Here is a 26,174-nt window from a genome sequence, read left to right on the forward strand (position 1 = left end):
CATTCCTCCATTGACTCACTCTCTCTTCCTTAAATAAGAATAATCATGTTTACCTAACAACTCTGTCATGATGCTGGGAGGATGAGTAGGTTCCTTTGGGTAAAAGCTTTGAACTCAGATGAAAGGAGCTATTTAAGTACAAAGGAAGAGGAGTGATTTAGTTGGATGCTAAATTAAGACTATTTGTAATTATTCATTCTTAGTAGGAGCTTCAGAGATGTGTCATCACACTGTTCCAAATACCTGGATTGGTAAACTAGGCAAAAGCCTAACAAAAGACTAAATATAAAGCACTGTCATAACTTTCTCACAATGCCAGCATATTCTAAACACTGGTCCCAAAGTTGCTCAAAACAGCTATATCTTATGACCATTGGCCAGAGAAAATTCTGATGTTTGGAGATCTTCCCTGGAATTGGAAAGAAAAAACTGGATGGCCATTTAAGATTCTCCAGTGTGCATTATTCTATGATTCTACAGCCACAGGGATTATATGTGAAAAATATCCCACAGGATGGGAATTTCTAAACAACATGCTATGATTAGAAGATACAAAAAGCAATGGTGAAAAAAATAAACTTCCAGGAGAGCTTTTCTGGAGCATTCACCCCTTGAAACTTGCTATTTAAAGCATAATTGTGACCACAGAGCAAGAAGACCTGATTCATAGCAGATGACAGAAGACTCTTTGAGGTCTTCTCACTCACCTGTTTTAATGCATGGTCTGAAAGAGCAGGACAATCATTGGAAAGGTCCTGGCAAGTGGACCCAGAGAAATATTCTGCATAGGTGGAATTAAGAGAGCCCATTTGGTCTGGTAGACTGGAACAGACCAGTTATAAAACTGCTCAATTTCAGAGCTATAGTCTACCCCATAATTCTCCAAGGATCACTTCTACAAAATATGCAACAAACCTTTCCTTAAACATCTCAAGTGAAGAGGAGCCCATCATTAAGGAAATCTATTGCACTTTTGGATCGCTCCAATTGTAAGGAAGATTTTCCTTAAATCAAGTTTAAATTTGCATCTTTGTAAAGGCCATCTATTGCTCTAGTTCTGCCCTATGGAGACAAATGGCAGCTAGGTGGCGCAGTGGATAGAGTGTTGAGCCTGGAGTCTTCTTGAGTTCAATTCTGACCTCAGACACTTTCCAGCTATGTGACCCTGGGCAAGTAACTTATCCCCATTTGACTCACTTTCTTCATCAGTGAAAGGAGCTGGAGAAGGAAATGGCAAACCAGTCCTAATATCTTTGCCAAGAAAACTCCAAATGGGGTCTTGGAGAGTTGAATATGACTGAAGAATAATGTCTGCTCTTCCTGTAGGGTATCTGCTCCATCTGCTCAGTTTGCCAAAAGCTCTACTACCCTAATAATTACTCTAATAATCCTCAGTTTGCATTTCTACTGCTCTTACTTTAAAAAAATCAGGATACATCTTAGTTAAATCCTAGGAGGAAATGTGTCTCCTCTGTATAATGTATTATCCACATCTTCTTCCTTCTTGTTTCTTACAGACTTCAGTACCTTTATTCTTGTGTTCTGCACCAAACAAACAAACACCAACTTTATAGAAGCACTCACCAGTCCCCATATGACACTTCACACACTCACACAGCAATTAATTATTTAAGATCAATGAGGACTGATATAATTATGCTGTGGGAAAAAAGTTTATTAACTAATAAGATTTTTGATTGTATTACAGAAGACAGGGAAGTAGTAAAAGATAGAAGTTAGGAGGCTGAATATACCTTGAAAGTAAATATATATAAATGTAGCCTGGGATAAAGGCATTCTATATTAAGGGAGAGAATATTCCAGACTTTAAAACACAAATCAAGTGTGTTTACAAGTTCAGGCTGATAGGAAAGTTGGGAGTCTCAGAGGTTCCATAAGGTATTAAGTGGTTCTTCTAGTGGTCCATCAGACAAAACCTCAGGAAATGAAGATTTTTTTCCATAAGGCAAGCATGTTGGTCTGGTCAGACTTTCAGCATTGAGATGATGATCAGGGAGCACAGATAGATCGTGGGGCACTTGGAAGGCAGGGTGTGCAGGGTGTGCAGGCAGCAGGAGGTGGACAAGGGACACAGGATACGGGGTTAGCACATGGATTGCAGGGGAGCCTGTAGGGGGAAAAGTTGTTTTAGACATTTAGCTGTGAAACAAACAAAAGTTAAAAGATTTAGAAATCCTAGAGCATCAGGAGTGGAAAAGAGCTTGGAAATCAACTAATCGAACCCTCTCATTTTAAAAAGAAGAAGAAGCTGAGACAAAAGACCTTGTGCAAGGTATTATAGCTAAATAGTAGCAGAGCCAAGCCTATAACCTAAATGTCCTGACTCCTAACTGGTATCTAAGCAGAAAAATAAAATGGGATCAAGGAGAAACAGAAACAGACAGAGACAAGCAGAGACAGAAAGACAGAAAGTGAGAGACAAAAAGACAAAGAAAGAGACAGAGAGACAGAGACAGAAACAAAGACAAAGGCAGAGACAGAGAGAAAGAGATACAAAGAGAGACAGAGATGAAAAAAGAGACAAGAGGAAGGAAGGAAGGAAGGAAGGAAGGAAGGAAGGAAGGAAGGAAGGAAGGAAGGAAGGAAGGAAGGAAGGAAGGAAGGAAGGAAGGAAGGAAGGAAGGAAGGAAGGAAGGAAGTGGCTAGTGTCAAAAACAAAGATGATATCAGGGAGGTAATGTCGTGACATACAAGTAAGTTGGATTTAAGTGAGGATGGGCTGTGTAAGGTCACCTGCCTCATTTTCCCCTCCAGAGCCATTTGAGTGCAGTAGCCAAATGTAGATCAGGATGACTAGAGATGTCCCTGGATGCAGTGGGAGACCTTGTCACAAATTTTACAGAAAACCAAATAATGCTGGCCAAAACAATAGTCATAGTTTTTCAATTTTCCCATGAGAATCATGATTTCCTTTGCAATTAGTCAGCAAGAGGAGAAGACAACTGGAGGTAAAAAGTGGTGGTATAGAAAAAAATGCTAGATTTAGAGTCATATAGCCTGAGATCAAATCCCAGCATTTCTTCATTTCCTCATTTTTAAAACATGCAGGACAAATGATCCCTTTCAGAAAATAGTATTCTTACTATGAGACAGCACTCAGGTGCCAAATAAACAACCATGCCCTCATTTGTTAATATTGCTTTGAGACTGTCTAGTTAAGAAAATACTTACTTGCAATCTTCGCTCTCCAGCAGATTTCGGTAGGTGGAGATTTCACACTCCAGCCGGGCTTTGGTATCCAGGAGCACCTGGTACTCATTGTTCTGGCGTTCCAGGTCAGCCCTGATTTCAGATAGCTGCTCCTCCACATTACTGATCAAATATTGCATCTGGGCCAGCTCAGTGCTGTAGCGAGCCTCAGATTCACACAAGGAGTTTTCCAAACACTCTTTCTGAAATGAGAAGAAACAATGAGACATTGGCATTTTCTTGCACCATTTCCCCCTTACTCCCATGAGATAGGTACTAGAGAATGATTCTCTCCCTTTCTCAGATAAAGAAAGCCCAAAGTGGTTAAGTGACTTAATACAAAAGGAATTAATGTAAAAATCACAATTTGAACTCAATTCTTCCTAAGGCCAAGTCCAGGACTCAATCCACTACACTCCACAATGCATTTCCAACTTAAAAAAAAGTCTCTGATTCAGCCAAAATCTCAGGCAGTGTCTCAGACACAAAGAGAAGAAGAAGGTCATTAGCAGGAGAAGCCATCAATTTTCACGCTCTATTTCTATAGTAACCCCCAACTAATTCCAAAATATTAGCAAACGCCTAGGGAATTAAGCAACATTGGATAGTGGAAGAGAACAAGGTATTTAGAATCAGAAGAGTTGGGTTCAAATCTTACCTCTACAATTTAGCTATCTGTTTGATCCTGGGCAAATTACTCAACCTCTGATCCTCAGTTTTCTCATTTGCAAAATGGGAAGTTGTTTTGGATGACCTTTGTCTGCAGCCTCTTCTATCTCTAAATCTAGTCTTATGAAGGTAACTCTGAAGCAATCTAGTTTCCGATTCTCTCAGGCTTCTCATGAAGATCAAATGACAAAATATGGGCAAAGTGCTTTGTAAATTTTGAGGTACTCTATAAATGTCTGCTCTGTAATTCAGTTGGAAGAACCCTGAGTCTGAACTTGCCTTTCATCATAGACTTTTAAGATAATGCTTCATAACACTCTGCCAATAAATATTACTTCAAAGAACGTATTCATTCATTAAAGGCATCATGGTAAGTAATAAAATACTGAATTTGGAAAAGAAAGATCTACGTTTACATTCTGATTTCTGATACTTTCTCAATATCATCTGTAGAATGGCATGATAACACTTGGCACACATGAGGATGAAATGAACTGGAGCAAGAATTATTTAAGCACCTGATACCATGTGTCAAGTATTGTGCCAAGCCCTTTACAAATATTATTTCATTTCATCCTCACAACAACCCTAGGAGGTAGGTGCTATTGTGATCCCCATTTTACAGTTGAGGAAACTGAGACAGATGGATTAAATGAGATATCCAGGATCACACAACTAAGAAGTGGTAGAATTTGAACTCAAGACTTCCTAACTTCAGGCCCAGCACTCTATCCTCTGCTTCCAACTATCTGCCTATCAAATGAATTAATAGATGCAAAGTACTTAAAATTTGCTCTAAATATGTCAGTTATTTCAGAGATACTTCCTTTCTTTTTTCTCTGTCCCCTACACAGTCCCTTTCCCTAAAAAGCATTTAATAAATAGAATGTAAATATATATTCCTTTGCTTGCTGTCCCCCCTTTAGATTAAAAGCCCTTCTTTTTTGTATCCCCTGGGATAGCTTGTTTCATAACTGATTGAATTGGATATATTTTTGATAATATTATTCTAAATTAAATAGAGATGAGGTTTGAAGTGATCGCCTGTTTTTTAATTAGGAATTTATTCAATTCAAGACAGTTGATAGAGGGAAAATACTGAATTTACCATATAGGAGTTAGAGGGGGAAAAAACCTACCAGCTTGTGCTGAGCTTGCAACTCAACCTCCAGAGCATCCACTGAGCGTTTTAGCTCCAGGATCTCAGATTGGCAGCACTGTATCTCCTCTGAACAGGACATCTCCTGCATACTGATGCCCTCACTCTGAAACACAGTAGAGACACAAGGACAGATTCAGTTACAAGTACTCTCAGGAAGCCATCGGCCACCTCCCAACATTGATCCCCACTGCCCTCACCTGAGCCAAGAACCACTGCTCCACATCATTCCTATTGGTCTCCACCATGGCTTCATACTGGCACCTCATTTCACCCAGAACGCGATTGAGATCCACAGGTGGGGCTGTGTCCAGTTCAATGTGGAGTTTGTCTCCCAGCTGGCATTGCAGGTTGTGAACTTCCTAGAGTCAGAAAAGCAGAAGGTGCAATATAAGAAGGCTTTTTTCTTATACAAATGTCCCTTGCCTCCTGAGGGCATCATGAAGAAAGAAAATCTCCCAGGAATTGAAAAGCTCTTACCCAACATTCACGAGAAGAAGAACCTGCTCAGAGAAATGTTTAAGCTATCAAACAAGTTTGTGGCCAGAGATGGGCTTCCTGGAGAGAAATCTTTTTACCTCAGGGCTCTGGAGCGGCCTCCCACCTTAGACTACAGAAACAGAATCCCATCCAATGCTTTGGTTAGAAACTGCTTGAGTGATCTCATCACGCCATAATAGGCATTTCCAATTTCAGACATAAACCAAGCAATGCTGTTAACTAGATCTGACAAAGCTTGGCACTAAATGGAACGTGAGAACAATATTAACATACAAAGAGTAAATATACAAAGACAAGGAAGCAGAATTCCGATAGAATCCAGCAAAATAATATCACCTGGGCTGCAGCATCCTCTCAGCTCAATGACCATCCATCTTGTCTCAAATGATCCATCACACCAGCATAGTTTTATGTTACAGAGGGACTTAGAATTATTAATTATTATTGATGTCCCTAAAAGATAGTATGATATAGAGGAGAGAGGGCAGCCCTTAGTATAAGGCAGGAAGACCTGGGTCCAGGTCCCAGCTCTAACTCAGACTGGTTGGTATGATGATGGTTAAGTTCCTCAACTTCTCTGTGCCCCAGACAACACTCTATGACTACTAAGTTACAGAGGAGTTGCTGATGTTCATGGTTAGAGAGAATGTACACATTGAAGTTCTCTGCATGGGAGAATTCACAAGTCCAACTGAAAAATGATGTTATCACAAGATATTATATGTCCCAGTATATTCTCTGAAGCATGGTTTCAAGTAGTCCCCTCTTGTTAGTGATAATGGCTGCTGCTACTGCTAATAATGCTGATGATAGAGAACATTTACATGAATATATAAGTGAAAGGCATTGTGCCAACTGTTTTACAAATTATTATCTCATTAGATCTAAATAGATTGTAAAATATCACTTTTTTGTGGGTAAGCAAATCTCCCCCACACATTGGGAGGATTGGGGAAAGTAAAACTTGATCCCATTTGTAAAGTGCTATGTAAACCTTAAAGCACTATATAAGGTACTTAGGATTTATATGCTAGCAATCATTATTTGGCCTTCAGAGATTTCTTCTAGAAAAGAAGCCTAAAATTTTCCACCCAAATGGAATGGATAGCTTCAAATAGCCTCAGCTCAAGGCCTGTATTTGACGTGTTAGCCTACCTGCTCATGGTTCTTCTTGAAGCTCAGCAGTTCTTCCTTAAGGGACTCCAGTTGGGCCTCCAGGTCACATTTAGCCAGAGTGAGGTCATCCAGGTTCCTACGCAGGCTTCCAATATCAGCCTCTACCAGCTGATGGAGAGAATGTTCAGTCTCATACCTTTCAATATGGTAGAAGAGAGGAATTCATGTATGTATCAGAAAATGAAGGTGACCCAAGGGAGCCATCATTTTTACCTTACCTTACTGGTTCTCTCCATTTAAGCTTTTTATTTTTGTTTTATTTATTCTGTAGGTATTTCACCAACATATCTAATAAGATACAAGAGTATAATCTTCAGTATTCACATAGATAAAGAGAGTTCCTGTCTCTGATGAGAAGTGATGTGATTTAGAGCAATAGTCCTCAATGTGGGGTCCACTGACTCCCCAAAAGGTCTATCAATTTGGATAGGGAAAGAATTATATCTTTTCACTAATTTTTAACTGAGATTTATCATTTCATTATGAAGGAAGGCAAAAAGTAAAGTAGTATTGGACTTCTCTAGGTTGCCAAAGGGTCCATGATTCAAAAGAGACCAAGAACTTGTAATAATTCCAAGTCAAGGAATGATAGTATCAGAACTTGGAAGAGAACTCAAAGCTTTTTCAATCCAATCCCCTCATTTTATGACTCCAACATTCTGTCCACTTCTGTCATTGTCCCTCTTTTTTGTGACCTTTAATCAGGTTGCTCAAACTGTACTTGATTTTCCACATTTGAAAGGTAAGAAAAGTAATTTCTGTCACCTTGGTTGCCATTAATGTACTTTTGGACAACTCAAGGGAGGAAGCCTAGAGAAAGAGGGAAGAATTAAGAGAGGAGACCAGAGCCTTTCTTTCTCTCCAGTTCTATGTCATTAAAGGGTCTCTGGTTTTGTTTCCTCCACTCTATAGAGAATGAGGAGAAAAGCAAAGTCTCTAAGATGCCTTCAGCTCTCTCAGTCTCTGACTACTTCCCAATCCTTTGGGTTGGAGTGTTACTTTGCCTCCTGTAATAAAAGTTGGATTCAGACCTGAGTTGATTACATTCTTAGCCAACGGGACCAAAGAAGAACAATAATGACTCCTGACTCTCCTGCTCTCTTACTTCCAGCCCAACTTACTTGGTTCTAAAGTCATCAGCAGCCAGCTTGGCGTTGTCAACCTGTACGACCAATCTCGTGTTCTCAGACTTGGTACACAGGATCTAGAGATGGAGAGGTGACATGGTGAGTCTTATGTTGTGTCCAGATCTCCTGAAGACTTAGGTATGAAGCTTTTACATTTTCACAAATTTCACATGCAATTCCAGAGCATAATTTCTCCCATGGGCTATTTCAATTCAATTGCACAAGCACTAAATTGAACTCAGTTAATTTGCTTTATTTTTCCTGGCATACTTACCTGGCACATAATAAGAGCTCAATGTTTGTTGATTGACCAACTCCCTCATTAAAATGCAAATAGGAATTTCTATCTTCTTTGTATTTGTATGGCTGGCGCCTAACATAATGTCTGGTACATAATGAACAATTAAGATAAATATCTGTTGAGAGGCAGCTGAAGTCAGAAGGACCTGAGTTCAAATTTGATCTCAGACACTTAACACTTCCTTGTTGTATGATCCTGGGCAAGGAATTTCCTCAGGAAAAAAAAAAAACTGAAATATCTGTTAATTGGTTTATTGAATTAAAAACAACTTTCCCTCTTTAAAAAAACCTTCCATGGCTCCCCATTCCCTATCAAATAAAATTCAATCAGTTAACCAACATACAACTATCTACATACAAGATACAAGCACTATCTATTCCCCAAACACACTACAAACTACAAACTACAAAACAGGCAACTAGGACAAAAATGAAATAGCTCCTTCCCTCAGTGAACTTATATTTCATCAACCAAGACAAATGCCATGGCCTAGGATTTCTAGCTCTGATTAGAGGATACAGGGCTGGATCTGGAGTGCTAGGCTGGGAATCTAAGTCCTAGACTCCTACCAGCTGTGTGACCCTGTGAATCACGTAAGCTCTGCTTACTTCAGTATCCTCAACTATAAAATGGAGATAATAATAATAACATCTTGTGTTTTATATATATATATATATATATAAAATACATAATATATATAATATAATAATGCTTAGAGGGTTATTGTGGGAATCAAATGAAACATTTGTAAAGTGCTTAACATAGAACCTGGAACAAACACTGTAGATACTTAATAAATGCTTATTTCCTTCCCTTGACTCTCGGTGATCAGGATATAGTCACTTATGCAGATTTATTTCATTCAACTACCCCTCCCCTATACACCCAGGCCAAATAAAGTGCTTACCGTTTTTTTATGCTATTCTTATTCTTTCCTCAGGCCTGAAATTAGAGAGATATGAGTTCAGATCTAACTTCAGACATGAGTTATGTGACTTAAATCACAATTTCTATTTGCTTCAAATTCATCTATAAAATGGAGATAACAGCATCTACCTCCCAGGTTTGATGTAAGGATCAAATGGGCTGATTATTATTAACTTCTCAGCACAGTGCCTGGCATATAATAAACACTTTCTAAATGTTAACATTATTAGTAGTTGTTAATTCACCACTTGCCCTCCACCTGAAACATCTCCCTTTCCATTTTTGCCTATTAAAATTCTTTTAACTTTTGAAGTTCCAGGGATGATTCTTATCCTATAAGAAGTAATCTGCTCCTTCTTTCTGCTCAAATCTCTCATACTATGTACCTATGCCTTTAGTACATCCTATCATCTATTATATTTTTAGGGTAATTGCTATTAAAATTTCTAAGCTCTTTAGGAGCAAGGACAAACTCCTTTTGTAACCCTAGCACAGTAGACAGCCCATAGTAAGTACTCAATTAATATTTGTTGAATTATATTGAAAACTTTTAAAGGCATCTTCATATCCCTTGTATATTGGGGACTGAGCCATATACACAATGGTACTTCTGAAAAAAAAAAAGATTGAAGGATAAATAAAATAAGTCCCCAAATAAAATATAAACTTCTTAACTTGGATTTTTTGTTCACTTTGGCTATGTGATCTTTCTAGACTTGCTGCATATTGTATATGCAGCACAATCGCTGCACAGTTGCAATATGCAACAATATAATAGACATATTATATCTATGCATATGATATGCATTCCAGCTAAAAAGTCTATGTTCTGTTTCCCAAACTTGGTACTTCACCTTCTATCTCTTTGTCTTTGCATAAAACCATCCTTCCCACCCAAAGAGGCATTAGCCTGGCATTCATGGCATTCCTTACCTATATCTATTAAAATTCCTAGTTTCCCTCAGCACCAGATCATATTCTATGAATTATCAAAAAGCCTTTCCTAATCTCCTCAGCTGGCAGCTAAGAAGAATGCAAGATAGAAAACAGAAGTTAGCATCAAACAGACTTAAGTTCATCCTACTTCATATACTTACTAGCTATAATGAACCTCAGCAAATATTTAATGTCTCAATGTCAGATTCCTCATCTGTAAAATCAGAGTTAGATTAAAGGCTCTAAGGAAATTTTCAATTCTAAATCTTTGATTCTGTGCTTCTTTTCATTCTCCAATTTAAATTGTATATGTAAATCTGTTTATATTTTGTTTCCTTCTAGTAAAATGTAAATTCTTTTAGAAAAAGGAGGGGTTTTCCAGCTTTTTAATCAATGTAATTCAACACATAGTAGATATATAATAATATTTGTTAGATTGGATTGCATCGGGAGAAATATGGGGACATTAGTATATTTCTTTTATATCACACAAAAAGATGCCACCTTCCCTCAAGGCATAATTGTAATGGATAGGTTAGGAAAAAACAAAAATAAGCAATTAGAGCAAAAGACTATGATGGAATACTATATTTTCTCAGGAGACCAGTTACACTCCAGAAGTTTAAAAAAACTTCTCATTCTTATTCACTAAGCTCACCAGGAATCTGCTTTTGGCTTCTCCAGTTTGAAGCATATGATAATTTGGAAAATATGTTTTTTGTCTATACTAGGGTTAAACAAAATGGCCTTCTGAAACTGGCTTACTAGGAGGGGTTTAAGAAGTCAAAGATGATTCTGAAATCACACCTGAAGTCATTAACTCTATTAAGGATATTACAAGCAGGCTGTAGAACATTCCCAATAATAATCTGCATGTAAAAAAGTGGCATAAAAGACATCATAAAGGAAATAAATGGTTAGAAAAGCAGCTGAGGTATCATGCAATAAGAGCAAAGAGTCACAAGTGGACAGTTTATGCATTGGATTGAAATGTAAAGAGATTGAGAGAAAGCCTCTGATATGTTGGGCATATCTTTTATGGAGGCTCTATGGGAGAGCATAACCAAAAAATACTTAAAATGAAATCTGTGCCAAAATATCCCTAAACACTCCTGCTCAAGAATCTCCCCTGACTACTTTCTGTCCAAGAGTTCAATAATTTTTAAGAGTATCAAGTGAACCTGAAACCAAAAAATCTGAAGACTGTCCATAAAGAACTAGCCTTAAAGTAAATCAGATCAGGATTCAAGCCTCATTTCTGACACCAATTGGCTATATGACCTGGAGCAAGTTCCCCTTGCCTTTCAGTGTCGTAGGCACCTATTTATAAAGTACAGGGGCAGCTAGGTGGCACAGTGGATAGAGAACCAGTCCTGAAGGCAGGAGGACCTGGGTTCAAATATGGCTTCAAACACTTAACACTTCCTAGCTGTGTGACCCTAGACAACTCATTTAACCCTGATTGCCTCAGCAAAAAAAAAAAAAAAAAATTATTTATATATATATATATATATATATATATATATATAGAGAGAGAGAGAGAGAGAGAGAGAGAGAGAGAGAGAGAGAGATTTATAAAGTGTAGAAGAGATATTGGTACAGAAGTTATTGATGTGAATAAATGCAAGAACTTTCTGCAATGGGCACTGAAAATATCAGTGGTACAATCCAAAAAAAATTTTATTCAAGTTCAACTTTCTGCTGTAACAGTCTGCTTCTGCAAATGGTAAGAGACCATTTGAGTTATCTGGGAGTTTTTCCTCATTTCTACCACTAAAACTATTCTCCAAGTAGCATATAGTTAACTCTAGTTGCTAAGCTTCATAACCCTCTGCAAATGAAGTAACTAATGCTTAAAACAAATTGAGGTTCACTCAGAATAATAAAAGTTCTACTTTAGATAAAAGTGAGTCTGTGAACACCAACTCCTGTGATTCTCAGTAGAAATACATTTGGTGCAATGTATAATCAAAGACTCAAAAAGTGACCATCAACACATGCATGCAAAATAAGCTTTAGATTTTCTAGTCCAACTGTGATCACATATTATAAACAAGAATGATGTTTTAGGGAATTAAGAGAGGTCTTTCCAGTTCTAAATCCTATTATTTATGACATATGAACCCTGTGCAAATGTCCTAAGTCAATGGAGATAAATTTATAACATCTGTGAGTCCTCTAAAGGTCCCACGATTTCAGGCTTGGAAAAGATTTCAAGGACCATTTTGTCCAAACTACACCCAAGAAGAAATCCCTCAACAAAATACCCAATAAGTGGTCATTCAGTTTCTAACTGAATACTTCTAGCCATGGGGAACCCTATTGTCTCCTAAAGCATAGCATTCCACTTTTAAAAGTCTGTCCTTCCATCTAGCTGAAATCTACTTGTCAGCCATTTCCAAGCCTCTGACTTCAATTTCTTGAGTCAAATCTTGCCTTTTTCAAGAAATTTTCAAGAAAATTTAGGTTCATTTGTATCTACCTTAAGAGTATGAAAAGCCCTATATCCAGAATCCCAAATGGGCTATTTCTGTTTTATGTTTAAAAAAAAAAAATCTCCCTCCATAAATGAATGTATGATTTAGCCATATTTTTACACTACATCCTAAGATCCTACAAAGCAAAAGCACCCCCCAAATATTACCTTCTGCTGGAGCTCCTCTACAGTCCTGAAATAAGATTGGTAGTCTGGGCACACAAAAGAAGGATGGCACTTGCTCCACTCCTGAATCTTGGTCTCCAGCTCTGCATTCTCCCTCTCCAGCTGCCTCACCTTCTCTAGGTAGTTGGCCAGACGGTCATTGAGGAACTGCATGGTCTCCTTCTCATGACTATTTAAGAAGCCTTCACCATAATTCCCACAGTTCCCAATGTTGGCAGGGATGTTGACAGCCCCTGGTAGAGGGCAGGCTGACCAGCAGCTATTTGGCAGACAGAGGCTGGGGCGACCCAAAGAGGTTGTTCCAACACGAACTCGATTATTGTGGGCCATCGCTGCAGAAAAGCACATGGAGGCAGCTTGAGGTTCCAAAAGTCTTCCACCCCTGATGAAACCTGAAGAGCCAAATGTTCTACACAAATTAGCAGCCATGGCAGCAGAACAGAAGTGTTGGGTTGTGTCTAGGTTGTATTTACTCAAAATTAAGCAGTTCCTTTTTTCCTAGACCTATTATATATATACATCTAGAAGAGGGTGTTGGTGCACAAAACTAGCATTCCACTCACTATTTATGTTATTGTATAATATCCTGATTAGTGGGTAATATGGTTTCCTATAAAGAGTTAATTAGATCATAAAAAAAGATTTTGTCTAACAAAGAACTGCTTACTATCACATGGCCCTAAAATGCATGCAAAAACCTCATTCTTCAAAGACTTATAAACTCAACATCCTAAATTCAGCCTTTGAATTACTCTTTGACCTCCCATTCAAGTTTGTAAAATTGTAAGGAGTCATGCAGTCCTCTTATGGACACCAAAGGGCCACATAATTTCTACTTCAAATCATTTTCCTGCCCCAGGAAATTCATTTGAATAAATCCTTTGATCCCTGATAAGTCTAAAAAATTAGAAGAGTCTAAAACACATAGTGTTGTCCAGGCAATTGGAGTTGGAAGAAAGAATTATAAATATCCTCTTCCTCATTCAATGACCTTGTGTGTAAGGTCATATAAAGGACATTCAAAGATGGATTCCCAGATTCAGGAAAAAGATTTTCTGAGCAATCTTAAACAAAACTGAAATGATTTAAAGTTGAAGGATAATTTAAAGAGTATCACATCTAAATATATTGAGGCTTAAAGACATGAAGGGACTTTCCCAAGACCATGTGGTTAATGAATGACAGAGTCAAGACTAAAACCTTGCACTCAAAACTAGCTCTAGAGTAGAACATTGATAAGTGCCAGAGAAAGCATTCATCTGGAATTATGGGGGGGGGGGGTGAAATTCTAAATACATTTGACAAGTCAACTTTGAAAATTATTAAGTCTAAAAGAAAATGGACATTGAGAGTCAGAGGGGGAAAAAACAAATGTATTTTAAAATATAGTTCCAGATTCCCAGGAGAATGTGTTCTCATCTACTAGAACTTTGTGAGTTGGCTAAGATCAACAATGATTAATATTTTATGGTGTCTATTCTCAAAGCTTCCCATGTCTTTCTTTCTCAGTATCTCTACTTATTACCTACATTCCCACCTGCCCCTCTCTTAGGACTGTGTCCTCCTTCAACTTGTTTTATCCAAACTCTTAGACTTTGATCTCCTTTCTCTTGAAAGACTCTCACACCTTTGAAAAACACATCTTCTTTGATAGTCCACTAATAAAAAGACTCCTGCACAAAATTTGAATTTCCTTAATCTTCAGACATACTCACAGCATCCAAAAGCTTTATTATCTTACTCTGACCCATAACAAACATATGCCATCAGCTTGTTTCTCCACAAACTCCAGAAAAGGATAATTAACTATCTAGCTTCTTTGCTATGCTAAATAAGATGCCATCTTTAACCCCATTCCCAGGATGAATACATTGACTCTTGGCTTGGAGGCAGTGGAATAATCTCTAAAGTTGCAATGCTCTTGATGATAAACCAGGATTCAAAGGTGAACAGATAAAGTCTTTTTTAAGGGTCTCTACCCACCTCCCCCCCACTTCCACTATTAACTTTGGATCATCATCTGAGTTTAGCACAATTCAATAAGCCTTTATTATATGCCATAATATGAAAGCCCTCAATACTGATCTAGATAGCCAGGAATTGGCCCCAAACATCCATTGGTTTAAGGAACTCCCAGAGAGCAAAAACAGAGTCAATGTATGAAACTCACAAAGAAGTAAATTCAGTCTTAATATCTAATTAATTCTATTTTTGGAAGGCTTCCTAACAATTAGTGTTTTCCAAAAGTAAAATGAGCTACATCAAGAGATAATAGATTACTCCTTGTTGGAAGTCTTCAAGCAATAGCTAGATGACCATTTGTCAAGAATTTTAAATGAAAATTCCTTTTGCATATGAGGAGGACTAGAGGATTACAATTCCTTCTGCTCTAAATTATGTGATCTGTAGGAAAATGATAGAGAAATGCTAAATCAGTGAACTTAAATTTGTTGCTGTGGAATTGCAGGAAAGGAGTATAAGGGATAGACAAACAAAGGAAATATCAATGGAACTTGATGACTTATTAGGTGGGGATTAAGAAGTCAAAGATGATTCTGAAATCACACCTGAAGTCATTAACTCTATTAAGGATATTACAAGCAGGCTGTAGAACATTCCCAATAATAATCTGCATGTAAAAAGTGGCATAAGAGACATCATAAAGGAAATAAATGGTTAGAAAAGCAGCTGAGGATATCATGCAATAAGAGCAAAGAGTCACAAGTGGACAGTTTATGCACTGGATTGAAATGTAAAGAGATTGAGAGAAAGCCTCTGATATGTTGGGCATATCTTTTATGGAGGCTCTATGGGAGAGCATAACCAAAAAATACTTAAAATGAAATTTGTGCCAAAATATCCCTAAACACTCCCTGCTCAAGAATCTCCCCTGACTACTTTCTGTCCAAGAGTTCAATAATTTTTAAGAGTATCAAGTGAACCTGAAACCAAAAAATCTGAAGACTGTCCATAAAGAACTAGCCTTAAAGTAAATCAGATCAGGATTCAAGCCCCATTTCTGACACCAATTGGCTATATGACCTGGAGCAAGTTCCCCTTGCCTTTCAGTGTCGTAGGCACCTATTTATAAAGTACAGGGGCAGCTAGGTGGCACAGTGGATAGAGAACCAGTCCTGAAGGCAGGAGGACCTGGGTTCAAATATGGCTTCAAACACTTAACACTTCCTAGCTGTGTGACCCTAGACAACTCACTTAACCCTGATTGCCTCAGCCAAATATATATATATATATATATATATATATACACATATATATATTTATACCCTGATATTATGGTCTTCCTCAAGAAAAAAAGGACAAATGGCAACAACAAAAAGTCCTTCAGCAGCTAGATGGTACAGTAGACAGAGAGCCAGGCTTAGAGTCAAGAAAACTTATTTTTATGAGTTCAAATCTGGCCTCACATATTTACTATCTTTATAAGCATGGGCAATCATTTGGCATGATTTGTATCAGTTCCTCTTCTGTAAAATGAGTTGGAGAATTATTGGTCTGTATCTCAAAGAGATTTTTTAAAAAGGGTGGTGGAACAAGAAGAATTTATTGGTAGAAGAGTATTTATAAAAACTCTTAATTGGAAATTCATCAATTGGGGAACGGCTGAGCAAGGTGTGTTCTATGATTATATTGCATTTATTGGTAGAAGAGTATTTATAAAAACTCTTATGGTGGCAAAAGAATTGGAAATTCATCAATTGGGGAATGGCTGAACAAGGGGTGTTCTATGATTATATTGGAATACTACTGTGCTATAAGAAATAATGAGTACGATCTCAGAAAAACTTGGAAAGGAAAGGAAAAACTAGGAAAGACCTGGAAAATATAAACTGATGCAGAGTGAAATGAACTGAGCCAGGAGATATTATACATAGTAGCAATATTGTACAGTGAACAACTGTGAAGGATTTAGCCCTTCTTAGCAATACCATGATCCAAGACAAACAGAAAGGCTTTAATGATGAAAAATGCTTTTTTCCCTACAGAGAAAAAACTGATAGAATCTGAATGCAGACTGAAGCACACTAATTTTCACTTTCTCTCTTTCTTTCTTTTTGGTTCAAGTTTTCTTCTATAAAATGGCTAATATGGAAATATATTTTATAAGCTTGCACATTTATAACCATCTCAGGAAAAGGAAAGAAAGAAAGGGAAGGTGAGAATCTTGAACTCAACAATTTTAAAAGCAGAAGTTAACAATTGTTTTTACATGTAATTGAGAGGAAAATAAAATACATTTTTAAAAAATGAACTAGAGAAAGAAATGGCAAACCTCTCCAATATCTTTGCTAAGAAAACCTCAACTGGGGTCACAGAGAGTCAAATAGGACTAAAAATGACGGAATATCAAAATTAAGCCTTGATCCATCTGGTCTCATTCCTAGACAAAGATAAGAGTAATCTGAGGCACGAGAAATGCTAGCATATTTCCGCTATCCTTTGCTGCTTTTGTCCTCAGAGACAGGGACCCACGATAACCTGTCCGATAGCATTTGGTGGGGGAAGGATCAATTTATCCAAAAGGACATTGTGTCTTTCTTAGTATCAACACGTTCATCAAAACTGCATTCCTAAATTGATATGGCAGCGTCCCAGTAACACAGGAGTCTAAGATGCAGAACAGCCTGTTCCCTTCCCTTTGGCAGTAAGCCTCCTTGGGTGCAGGTCAGACTCCTGTCAAAAAGACAAGCAGGGATCCGCCAACCCCATGATAAGATCTGCAGCTCTTAATGCACCAGCACTTCTAGGTCAGTGCCAGAGATACAAACACAGGAGTCATTGGGAATGATCCTCTTTAGACAAAGGAATTAAATTTAGAGGGAAATAGGCCAAGTGCCTGGGGAGTCTCTCCTGCTCTGTGATTTGGGCCTCCCAGTTTCAAGAGAGGTGATTTCATCTTGAAGTCTCCATGAAAGGTTCACCCTTCCAAAAAGACAATTAACTTGTAAGGTAAACCCAAGAAAGGCAGCTCTCAACAAGATCTTGTCTTTGTTTAGGCTACGTGACCTTACTTTGCTGTTGGATAAAATGTCACAGCTCATGCCAGAAAACCTTGTGTAGGCATGTAAAAGAATTCAGTCTTTCTGATACTGGTGTTTTTCCCCCTTAGGTCTACAAGCACTGGTGAGAGAGGAAGATTGGGGGACCTTCATAAGAATAAAGGAAACATGGTAAGTAAGCAGCTAGCATGACAAACTTGGACTTGGGAAATCCTGGGTTCCAATTCTACCTCTGATATTTGCTAATCAGGTGGCGATAGACAAATGTCACAAGTGAAACAGGTCCTGATCCCTCTAATATCTCCTAAGTAGGATATACAAAGTGCTCTGAACACCTTAAAGAACATTATTGTTTTATATTAATCAAGAAAAAATTCCCAGATTTATCAGGAAAGAACCTTCTTTAAAAAAAAAAAAAAAAAAAAAAAAAAAAAAAAAAAAAAAACATGCGGACACTTATTTCTCCACAACCTACATGATTATTGCATTTTCTCAATTTGTTATTATTTCCATATGTCATATTTCAACAGGAATACTGCTGACTGATAGGATAGAATATGGAAATATAATTTATTTTGAGCTGGATATATAATTTCTTCACATAGGAAATCCCCACTCCCTAGCAGGGAAATTCTTTACTCAGTTATATCAACTCATGCTTTCCATAGAGCTTTACTATAACTCATGCTTTCCTAGAGCTTTACAAACACTGAGAATTCTGCATCTAGGGATGGTTGATGTGTCATGATATGGTGAATAGATATCCCCATATCCAGGAAAATATGGGTTCAAGGCCTATCTCTGACATATGCTACTTTGAGTCACCTCACCGTAGGTCAGTTTCTTTTTCAGGCAACCTTCTACAAAAGGTTTTTACTAGAGGGAGTTTTCACTCACTCATAATGGACTTCCTACAACAATAAAATCACAAGTTCTAGTCCATACCTCTTTATACCTACAACAACTTTGTGACATGAGGAGGAAAAATATTGCCAATTTATAGCTAAGGAAAATTGAGGTTCATAGCAGTTAAATGATTTGTCTACATTTAGGAAGTGTTGAGCTTGGGAATCAAATCCAGATCTATTCAGATTCTGAGGCCCAAGTTCTTTTTCCTATAACACATTGATTATTTGCATCTAGAGTCATTTGATGCAACCTAGAGATTTCAGTATCTATAGGATGCTTAGCCTTAACCCAGCTACCAAACTTAAAAAATAAACCCACCAAAAGACACACAGTGAGACATTAGATGCTGCAGAAAACAAGTTTATTTGCAAGATAATGAGAGCATATCAAAAGATATTAAGGCAGCAAAGCAGATTCAACATCCCACAAGAATTATTTCCCAAAAAGCAGTAACTGAAATAGCAATAAATTGCAGGAGTTTCCAGCAGATGAAGTATTTGTTCTTCTCAGCTGCCCACTTGATCTTCTTGATGAGCTGCAGAAGAATCTGGGCACTCAAAGTAAATTTAAGCAAGCAAGATAAAGGTGGCCCTGTAGGAGGTTTTCAACCTTTGACTCTCCGCTGGGAGCACAGATTTCAGAATCTACCGGACATGTTGGTGCCACAGGCTGAGCGAGGAGGGACACAGGTGGTTCGGGGAGCACAGCTGGGCCGAGGACCAGAGGGTGGAGGGACACAGGAGGCAGGTGTCGCACAGGGATTGCATGGAAGTCTGAAAGGGAAAAGTCCATCCAGCAAGATTAAATTGAGGTGACTGTTGGCATTTAAAGCCCTTCACTATCTGATTCCAATTTCTTTTCAGCAGTCAAGAAGACTGGGTTCAAATCCTACCTCAGATACTTACTAGCTATATGCTCAAGTTACTTAATCTTTTTTTCAACTGTAAAACAAGGGATACAATGTATATTCATTTATAAAACAAGCCTCTAAGGTCTCTTCTAAGCATAAATCTATGATACTAAGAATTAGCTGTCACATACAGAACAAGTAGGAACAAAGACTTTCAATGAAAAGCTCACTTTTAGGGAATCTACTCCTTTGCTAGCAAGGCTTTCCATTCCAAAACAGAGGAATATTGACAAGGAGAACTGCAAAAAGTGTAAACAGAAAAGTTCCTATCCCTCACAATCTGCAAAATACATAAGAAAATTTCAATCTGTCTAGAAAATTCATTTCTTTTCCGACTTCTCTCTACATCAACCCAATTTCCTTAGGGATCTGGCAAACATGTGCCCTTATCTCAGCTGAAGTGGCCTTTTTATTAATTTAAACCATAATCAATCTTTCCTCACTAGATTCATGGAACAAATATACAAAGCAAAAACCAACAAGCTTCCCACTCTTAAGCCCTTCTGTTTTGAACTGAGGGATATCCAAGAACTTCATGTATGTGCCAAAAAGTGCCAGCATCCTACTTACTTGCAATCTTCACTCTCCAACAGATTTCGGTAAGTGGAGATCTCACACTCCAGGCGGGCTTTGACATCTAGAAGCACTTGGTATTCACTGTTCTGCCGCTCCAGGTCAGCCCTGATCTCAGACAGCTGCTCCTCCACATTGCTGATCAGATATTGCATCTGCGCCAGCTCAGTGCTGTAGCGAGCTTCAGATTCACACAAGGAGTTTTCCAAACACTCTTTCTAAAATGAGAAGCCCCAAGATAATCATGGAACAATGGTCCTAGAAAAACAACTCATCAGAAATCCGAGACAATGTCCAGAATCAGACCATCAGAGCAACATTCTGGTAGCACCCAAGGCCTGATATTTACAAGGTACTTAAAAAGTTATTGAATTGAATGAAATTGAATTGAATTGTTCATGACCTAACACATTTAGGAATTCCTCCAATTTAAGAAAATATTTAATTTAAATCCAGAACACCTAGGACTTAAGTGAATTGTTTTAGAAGATCTATGAATTCCCTTCCATAAGATTTCAGTTCTATGACTTCAGTTGTACAGGTTGAACATTTCCATCCTGATGGGAGAAAAAATGCCTTCTTCACATGTAAGGCTATCAAACAGTTAATGGAATATCAGATGTCTTGGAAGGGAGCTAAATTGTTTTTACATTTCTATACTATTTGTAATGATATTTTTGGTTGTTTCTTGCCTTCTCAAGAAGTAGGGGAGAGAATTAAGAACTAAAAATAAAAGAAAATCTAATTGGAAGCATGCTAAAAATGGAGGAGGAGACTCACCAATTTATGCTGGGCTTGGCGTTCAATTTCCAGAGCATTCACTGAACATCTTAGTTCCAGGATCTCAGATTGGCAGCACTGTATCTCCTCTGAACAGGACATCTCCTGCATACTGATGCCCTCACTCTGAAACACAGTGGAGACACAAGGATAGATTCAATTATAAGTAGCCTCAAGAAGCTAGCAGCTACCTCCTAATATTGATCCCCACTGCCCTCACCTGAGCCAAGAACCATTGCTCCACATCATTCCGATTTGTCTCCACCATGGCCTCATACTGGCACCTCATCTCACCCAGTACCCGGTTGAGGTCCACAGGTGGAGCAGTATCCAGCTCAATATGGAGCTTGTCTCCCAGTTGGCATTGCAGGTTGTGGACTTCCTGGAAAGACAGAAAAGCAGAATGCTCAGTGAATGAAATGCTCTTTGTAGCATCCTCCTTTGTCCCTTGACAGCATCAGAGAAAGAGAAAATCTCCTTGGAACTGAAGAACTTTTATCCATGATAGGAAGAATTTGCTCAGATACATTCTAAAATATGCTAGAACCTTTAGTTACAGTCAATCAAGCTCAGCACAAACTGGTGAGAACTCTTCTTACACAATTATCCAACATGTTTTAGGGGATAAAAAATGATTTAAGAGTCTCTCTGAGAGCAGAGATTCAAAGAGCCAAGACTTCATTATTGCTGAGTCTTTCAGTCAGGTTCAGTTGTAAAAACTAGAGTTCTCTTTCTGTAGAATTCTCTTCCACACCCACTCCTCCCCACTCTCAATACCATACATGGCTAAGACCCCTTTGTTTCATCATTGCTTTTTGGTGTGACCAAACCTGCTCATGGTTGCTCTTGAGAGACAACTGTTCTTCCTTCAGTGATTCAACTTGGGCCTCCAGGTCACACTTGGCCAGGGTTAAGCCATCCATGAGCTTATGCATCCCACACATGTCAGCTTCCACCAGCTTGCGCAGGGACAATTCACTTTCATACCTTGAAAAATTGAGAGAAGAAAGTCATAATAGAGCAAGCAAAAACTAAACCAAGAGAAGATCAGACTGGAACCCACTGAAAATAAAGTTCCTTAACAGACTAGATTAGAGGCTTCTTGAGGACAAGAACAAAGTCCTATTTATCCTGGTACTTACTAAATGTTTGTTAAACTTAACTGAATCTTTGATTTGCATCACTTTTCTAAAGTTTAGAAATACCTCTTTTCATATCTTCCCCTTTCTCTTCCTGTTGGTTTATTCATTTATGACACACTAGGGCTCCAATGGTGAATTCTCTCTCATTCTACTTATTTCTACTCAGAATCAGTGAACCTTTGGTTCCTTTTTAAATTTAGAAACTAATTTTGCTCAACTTATTCTAAAATTGATCTGATTCTGCCTCACTTATAAACACAGAAACACACACACACACACACACACATACACACACACACACACACACACACACACACACACACACATACACGAGCTTGGTATCATGGAGAGGAGGACTGGCCTCAAAGTCAGAAACACTTGCATTCAAAACTTATCATTAGTTCCTGGTCATTATGTGACCAAGAAAAGCTCAGTACCCTCAGCTAACTAAGCTGAATGAATGACCAACTTGTAGCAGAGGAGGGAGTTTCCATAACAAGAGTACCCTATCCTTATGGCATAACTATTCCAAGACAAAACTCATACAAGCATGCATGTGCCTTCTAACTCAAAAAAAATAAATCAGCAAATAAGCAACTTAGATCACACATCTACTTGATTCAAGGCTTTCTTCTTGTTATTTGAAAACTGTCTCCAATATCAAAAATACCCTAGTGAAGACAAAAGAGAGCTGGCCTCAAAGCCAGAAATCCTGAGTTTAAGTCCCATCTCTTATACATTCTGGCTCATCCTCCCTCAGACTATATAAAGTTTCAGAGAAGGTACCAATCTGCAATCTGGAATGGTAGAGGGACTTTGCTTACCTGAGAGTTTCCTATAGAAATGAAATTACAGGTCCAATTCCAATCCATGTGGAGTCCTTATTTCTAATACTAGAAATGAAGGAGTTAAAGTATATGCTTAAGAGGGTAAAGGGTATAAATGGAAGGGAAGTTCTAAGCCCCAACTCTGTCAGACTTACTTGATTCTGAAGTCATCAGCAGCCAATTTAGCATTATCCATTTGAATAACCAGTCGATTATTCTCAGCCTTGGTACAGAGAATCTGAGGGGAAACAATGAGATATTCCTATAGATATCTTTGTAGACCACCTGTTCTCTGTGACTGATCCCATAATGTCCCAAAGCATAATGGAAGTTCAGGGCTTCCTTTTAGGAACTATATTTCCCATGAGAATATGCAACCTTCAGGTGCTCTTTTCAAAATTTCTTTGCTTTTCAACAGCCTCTGCCCTGGAGGCTAGTTGGGGGCTATGGATGAAAGCTAGGATATCACCATGCTATGGAACTGTCACCCAAGCTTACTGAAATATGGTTCCCCCCCCAAAAAAAATGTTCATTTTCCTTACCTTTTAACTCAGAGTTTTTGTCTTTCTCTTTCCTATGTTCCCTAACTCATTCCCTTTAGGCCAGATTTTGGATGGTGGATGCCTTAGAGGCAAGTAGGTTGCACAGTAGATAGGAAGCTGGCTCTATAGTCAGAAAGGTCTCAGTTCAGATCTAATCTCAGACACTTATTGGCTGTGTGATTCTAGGCAAGTCGCTTAACTACTGTCTGTTACAGTTCCTCAACTACAAAATGAGAATAATGGCATCTCTCCCTTACAAAGTTGTTGAGAGGATCAAGAGATAATGTGTCAAGCATTTTTTAGCACAGTGCCTGGTACATAGTAGGCATTTAATAAATGCTTATTCCTTCCTTCCTTCCTAGAAAACATTACCTTTTGTTGTAGTTCCTCTATTGTCCTGAAGTAAGATTGGTAGTCCGGGCACACAAAAGAAGGATGGCACTTGCTCCACTCCTGAATCTTGGTCTCCAGCTCAGCATTCTCCTGCTCCAGCTGCCGCACCTTCTCTAGGTAGTTGGCCAGACGATCATTGAGGAACTGCATGGTCTCCTTCTCATGACCATTCAAGAAGCCTTCACCATAATTCCCACAGTTCCCAATGTTGGCAGGGATGTTGACAGCCCCTGGTAAGGGGCAGGCTGACCAACAGCTGTTTGGCAGACAGAGACTGGGTCGACCCAGAGAGGTCGTTCCAACACGAACTCGGTTGTTATGGGCCATCGCTGCAGAAAAACACATGGAGGCAGCTTTGACCTGTGCCCCAGGTTTTCCACCAACATCAATGGAAGAGATGGAGATATTCGTTGCTCCAGGAAGCTTGCTGCCCAGAGGATAGCAGGATGATCCTCGGATGATGTTAGAAGTCATGGTTTCAGGTGCTGAAGCTGGAGGAGTATTTCAGGTGAGGTGGATAGGTCAAGCTGCCACAGTCTGAAGATCTCCTTCCTTCCTAGGTCTTTTATACCTCCCTCAAGTGGGTGTTGGCTCCATGCACAGACCTCTCTTCCCAGGTGATTTGTCTATTGTCAAACAATCATCCCATTAGTCAGTTATTGAGTTTGCTGTTTATTAAGAGTTCCTCACCTCATTAAAGAAATTTTTACTCATATGAAGCTGTGTTGGGGGGCAGGAGTGATGAAATAATAACTTTTTAAAAATAAGATTCATATTGCTTTACCTTTTATGATCAAAATCCTTCTTATGTGCTGGACAGCTCTCGCTGACATTACTGATTTGCACAACCCTACCACCACCACCACCATTTTGCACTCACAAGTTTTCTCTTATTTGCCAGAGAACAAGAGTTCTTTGGTAATACTTATTTCTGAAATATCCAAATCTCTTCGTGTCTTCGGATATGCAGGCTGTGATACCTTAGTGGAATCCAAGAATCTATCAATAAGGAGAATTCACTAGCATGACCTTCTCTTCCAGTTTTTACAGTAGGACTAGAAAATGCCAGAGCATTTTACTATTAAAAATCTACCACTGATCCTTCTTCAATAAGTTGTTTAAGTTTCAGACTCCCTGCTAGTGAAATAGTTGGAAGTATCTAGTCACAGGGAAAGGAATGGGCTGTGGGGAGAATAAAAGGAAAGCTGTGAACTTTTTAAATGGAATTTCTGGAGAACATTGCTCCTAAGGCAGTAACTGGAGAAAGGAAAAGAAAAGTCTTAAAGAAGGTAAGGAAAGCTCAAGAAGTTTCTGGAAAGCTTAATCACTGGAGCTATCCATTATAAACAATATTCACTAAAAGCAAAATCCTTTGGGATACATAGGAAGAAGATAACAGAGGACCTCAGAAAACGTTTTAAGATGAATAGATGTAGATATCAACAATGAAAATAGTAGAATGGCCCAGGAAAACAAAAGGAAATTGAAATAAAGGATTTTCCTAATTTTCCCCAAATCAGGAAGCTATGTCCCACTGCTTTCTTTTTAGTATCTTTTGATGTTTTGTCTTCCATCCACCATTAAAAACATAAGCTCTCTGAGAGTGGCCATCTCTTTTATATTTGTATTGCTTAGCATAGTGCATGAGTGCTTAATAAATCCTTTACTTATCTAAGTAAAATAACTGTCTTAGTGTATTATATTCGATTAGTTTCCCAGGTTATGGGAAGATCTTATTGTTTTGGAAATCAGGACATTATTACGCAAAGTACCTTTGTCACAGAGCTAGTAAAAAGAAAATTGTGTGTCTAGAATGGAAGGTTTAGACAAATCACCACTGTCAGTCAGAGCTGTCCTCTGCTATTGGGGGGAATGTGATTTGGAAGTTCCCTTCCCAAAATTCTGAAGAGGAATTTTGGAGGTACTTCAGGATTTAGACAAAATGATTTCAATGGTATAAAAGTATGAATATTCAGAATGAAATATGTAAACCACTGTCCATAAGAGCCAAGCACTCTGTTTTTGTGAAGTACAGAGTGTTAGAACTGAATAAATAGACACTTAAACAGAAAGTCTAAAGCTTCTTTGTGCCATGTACTCCTTGGCCATCTGGTGAAATTTTTAGACTCTTTCTCAAAACATATTTAGAAGCATAAAATAAAATCAATGAGATTACAAAAGAAGTCAACTACATTGAAATATAGTTTTCATTTTTTTTTAAATGTTCACAAACCCCCAAGCTAAGAATGCTTACATTAAAGGGATTAAGACGGTCCAATTCCAGTAAACTTCAGATGAAAAATGCCATCTGCATTCAGAGAGAAAAATATGAAGATTTAATGTATATTGGGGTATGGTTTGTTTGTTTTCTTTCTCATGGCCTTTTTCCCCTTTTGGTCTGGTTTTTCTTGT

General features: G+C 38.3%; 2 protein-coding genes and 1 long non-coding RNA gene across 3 annotated transcripts; 1 reads left to right on the top strand and 2 right to left on the bottom strand.

Moving 5' to 3' along the window:
* Nucleotides 1–1,657: 1,657 nt before the first annotated feature.
* Nucleotides 1,658–12,998, bottom strand: LOC141539162 (keratin, type I cuticular Ha7-like). The gene is made up of 7 exons (XM_074261488.1): nucleotides 12,651–12,998; nucleotides 7,837–7,919; nucleotides 6,695–6,851; nucleotides 5,239–5,400; nucleotides 5,019–5,144; nucleotides 3,193–3,413; nucleotides 1,658–2,128 (listed from the first exon to the last, which is right to left on the bottom strand). Exons 1-7 carry the CDS (start codon nucleotides 12,996–12,998, stop codon nucleotides 2,011–2,013), a joined length of 1,215 nt encoding a protein of 404 aa, XP_074117589.1. The 3' UTR covers nucleotides 1,658–2,010.
* Nucleotides 7,836–23,853, top strand: LOC141539163 (uncharacterized). Its single transcript, XR_012481213.1, has 4 exons — nucleotides 7,836–7,941; nucleotides 17,797–17,857; nucleotides 19,952–20,430; nucleotides 23,732–23,853. It is a non-coding gene; the product is annotated as an uncharacterized LOC141539163 (long non-coding RNA).
* Nucleotides 18,951–24,323, bottom strand: LOC141539160 (keratin, type I cuticular Ha7-like). Its single transcript, XM_074261486.1, has 7 exons — nucleotides 23,742–24,323; nucleotides 22,983–23,065; nucleotides 21,689–21,845; nucleotides 21,079–21,240; nucleotides 20,859–20,984; nucleotides 20,076–20,296; nucleotides 18,951–19,368 (listed from the first exon to the last, which is right to left on the bottom strand). Exons 1-7 carry the CDS (start codon nucleotides 24,234–24,236, stop codon nucleotides 19,233–19,235), a joined length of 1,380 nt encoding a protein of 459 aa, XP_074117587.1. The 5' UTR covers nucleotides 24,237–24,323; the 3' UTR covers nucleotides 18,951–19,232.
* Nucleotides 24,324–26,174: the final 1,851 nt, after the last annotated feature.

Source organism: Sminthopsis crassicaudata, chromosome 4 (genome assembly GCF_048593235.1).
Source record: "Sminthopsis crassicaudata isolate SCR6 chromosome 4, ASM4859323v1, whole genome shotgun sequence".
NCBI classification, from domain to species: domain Eukaryota; kingdom Metazoa; phylum Chordata; class Mammalia; order Dasyuromorphia; family Dasyuridae; genus Sminthopsis; species Sminthopsis crassicaudata.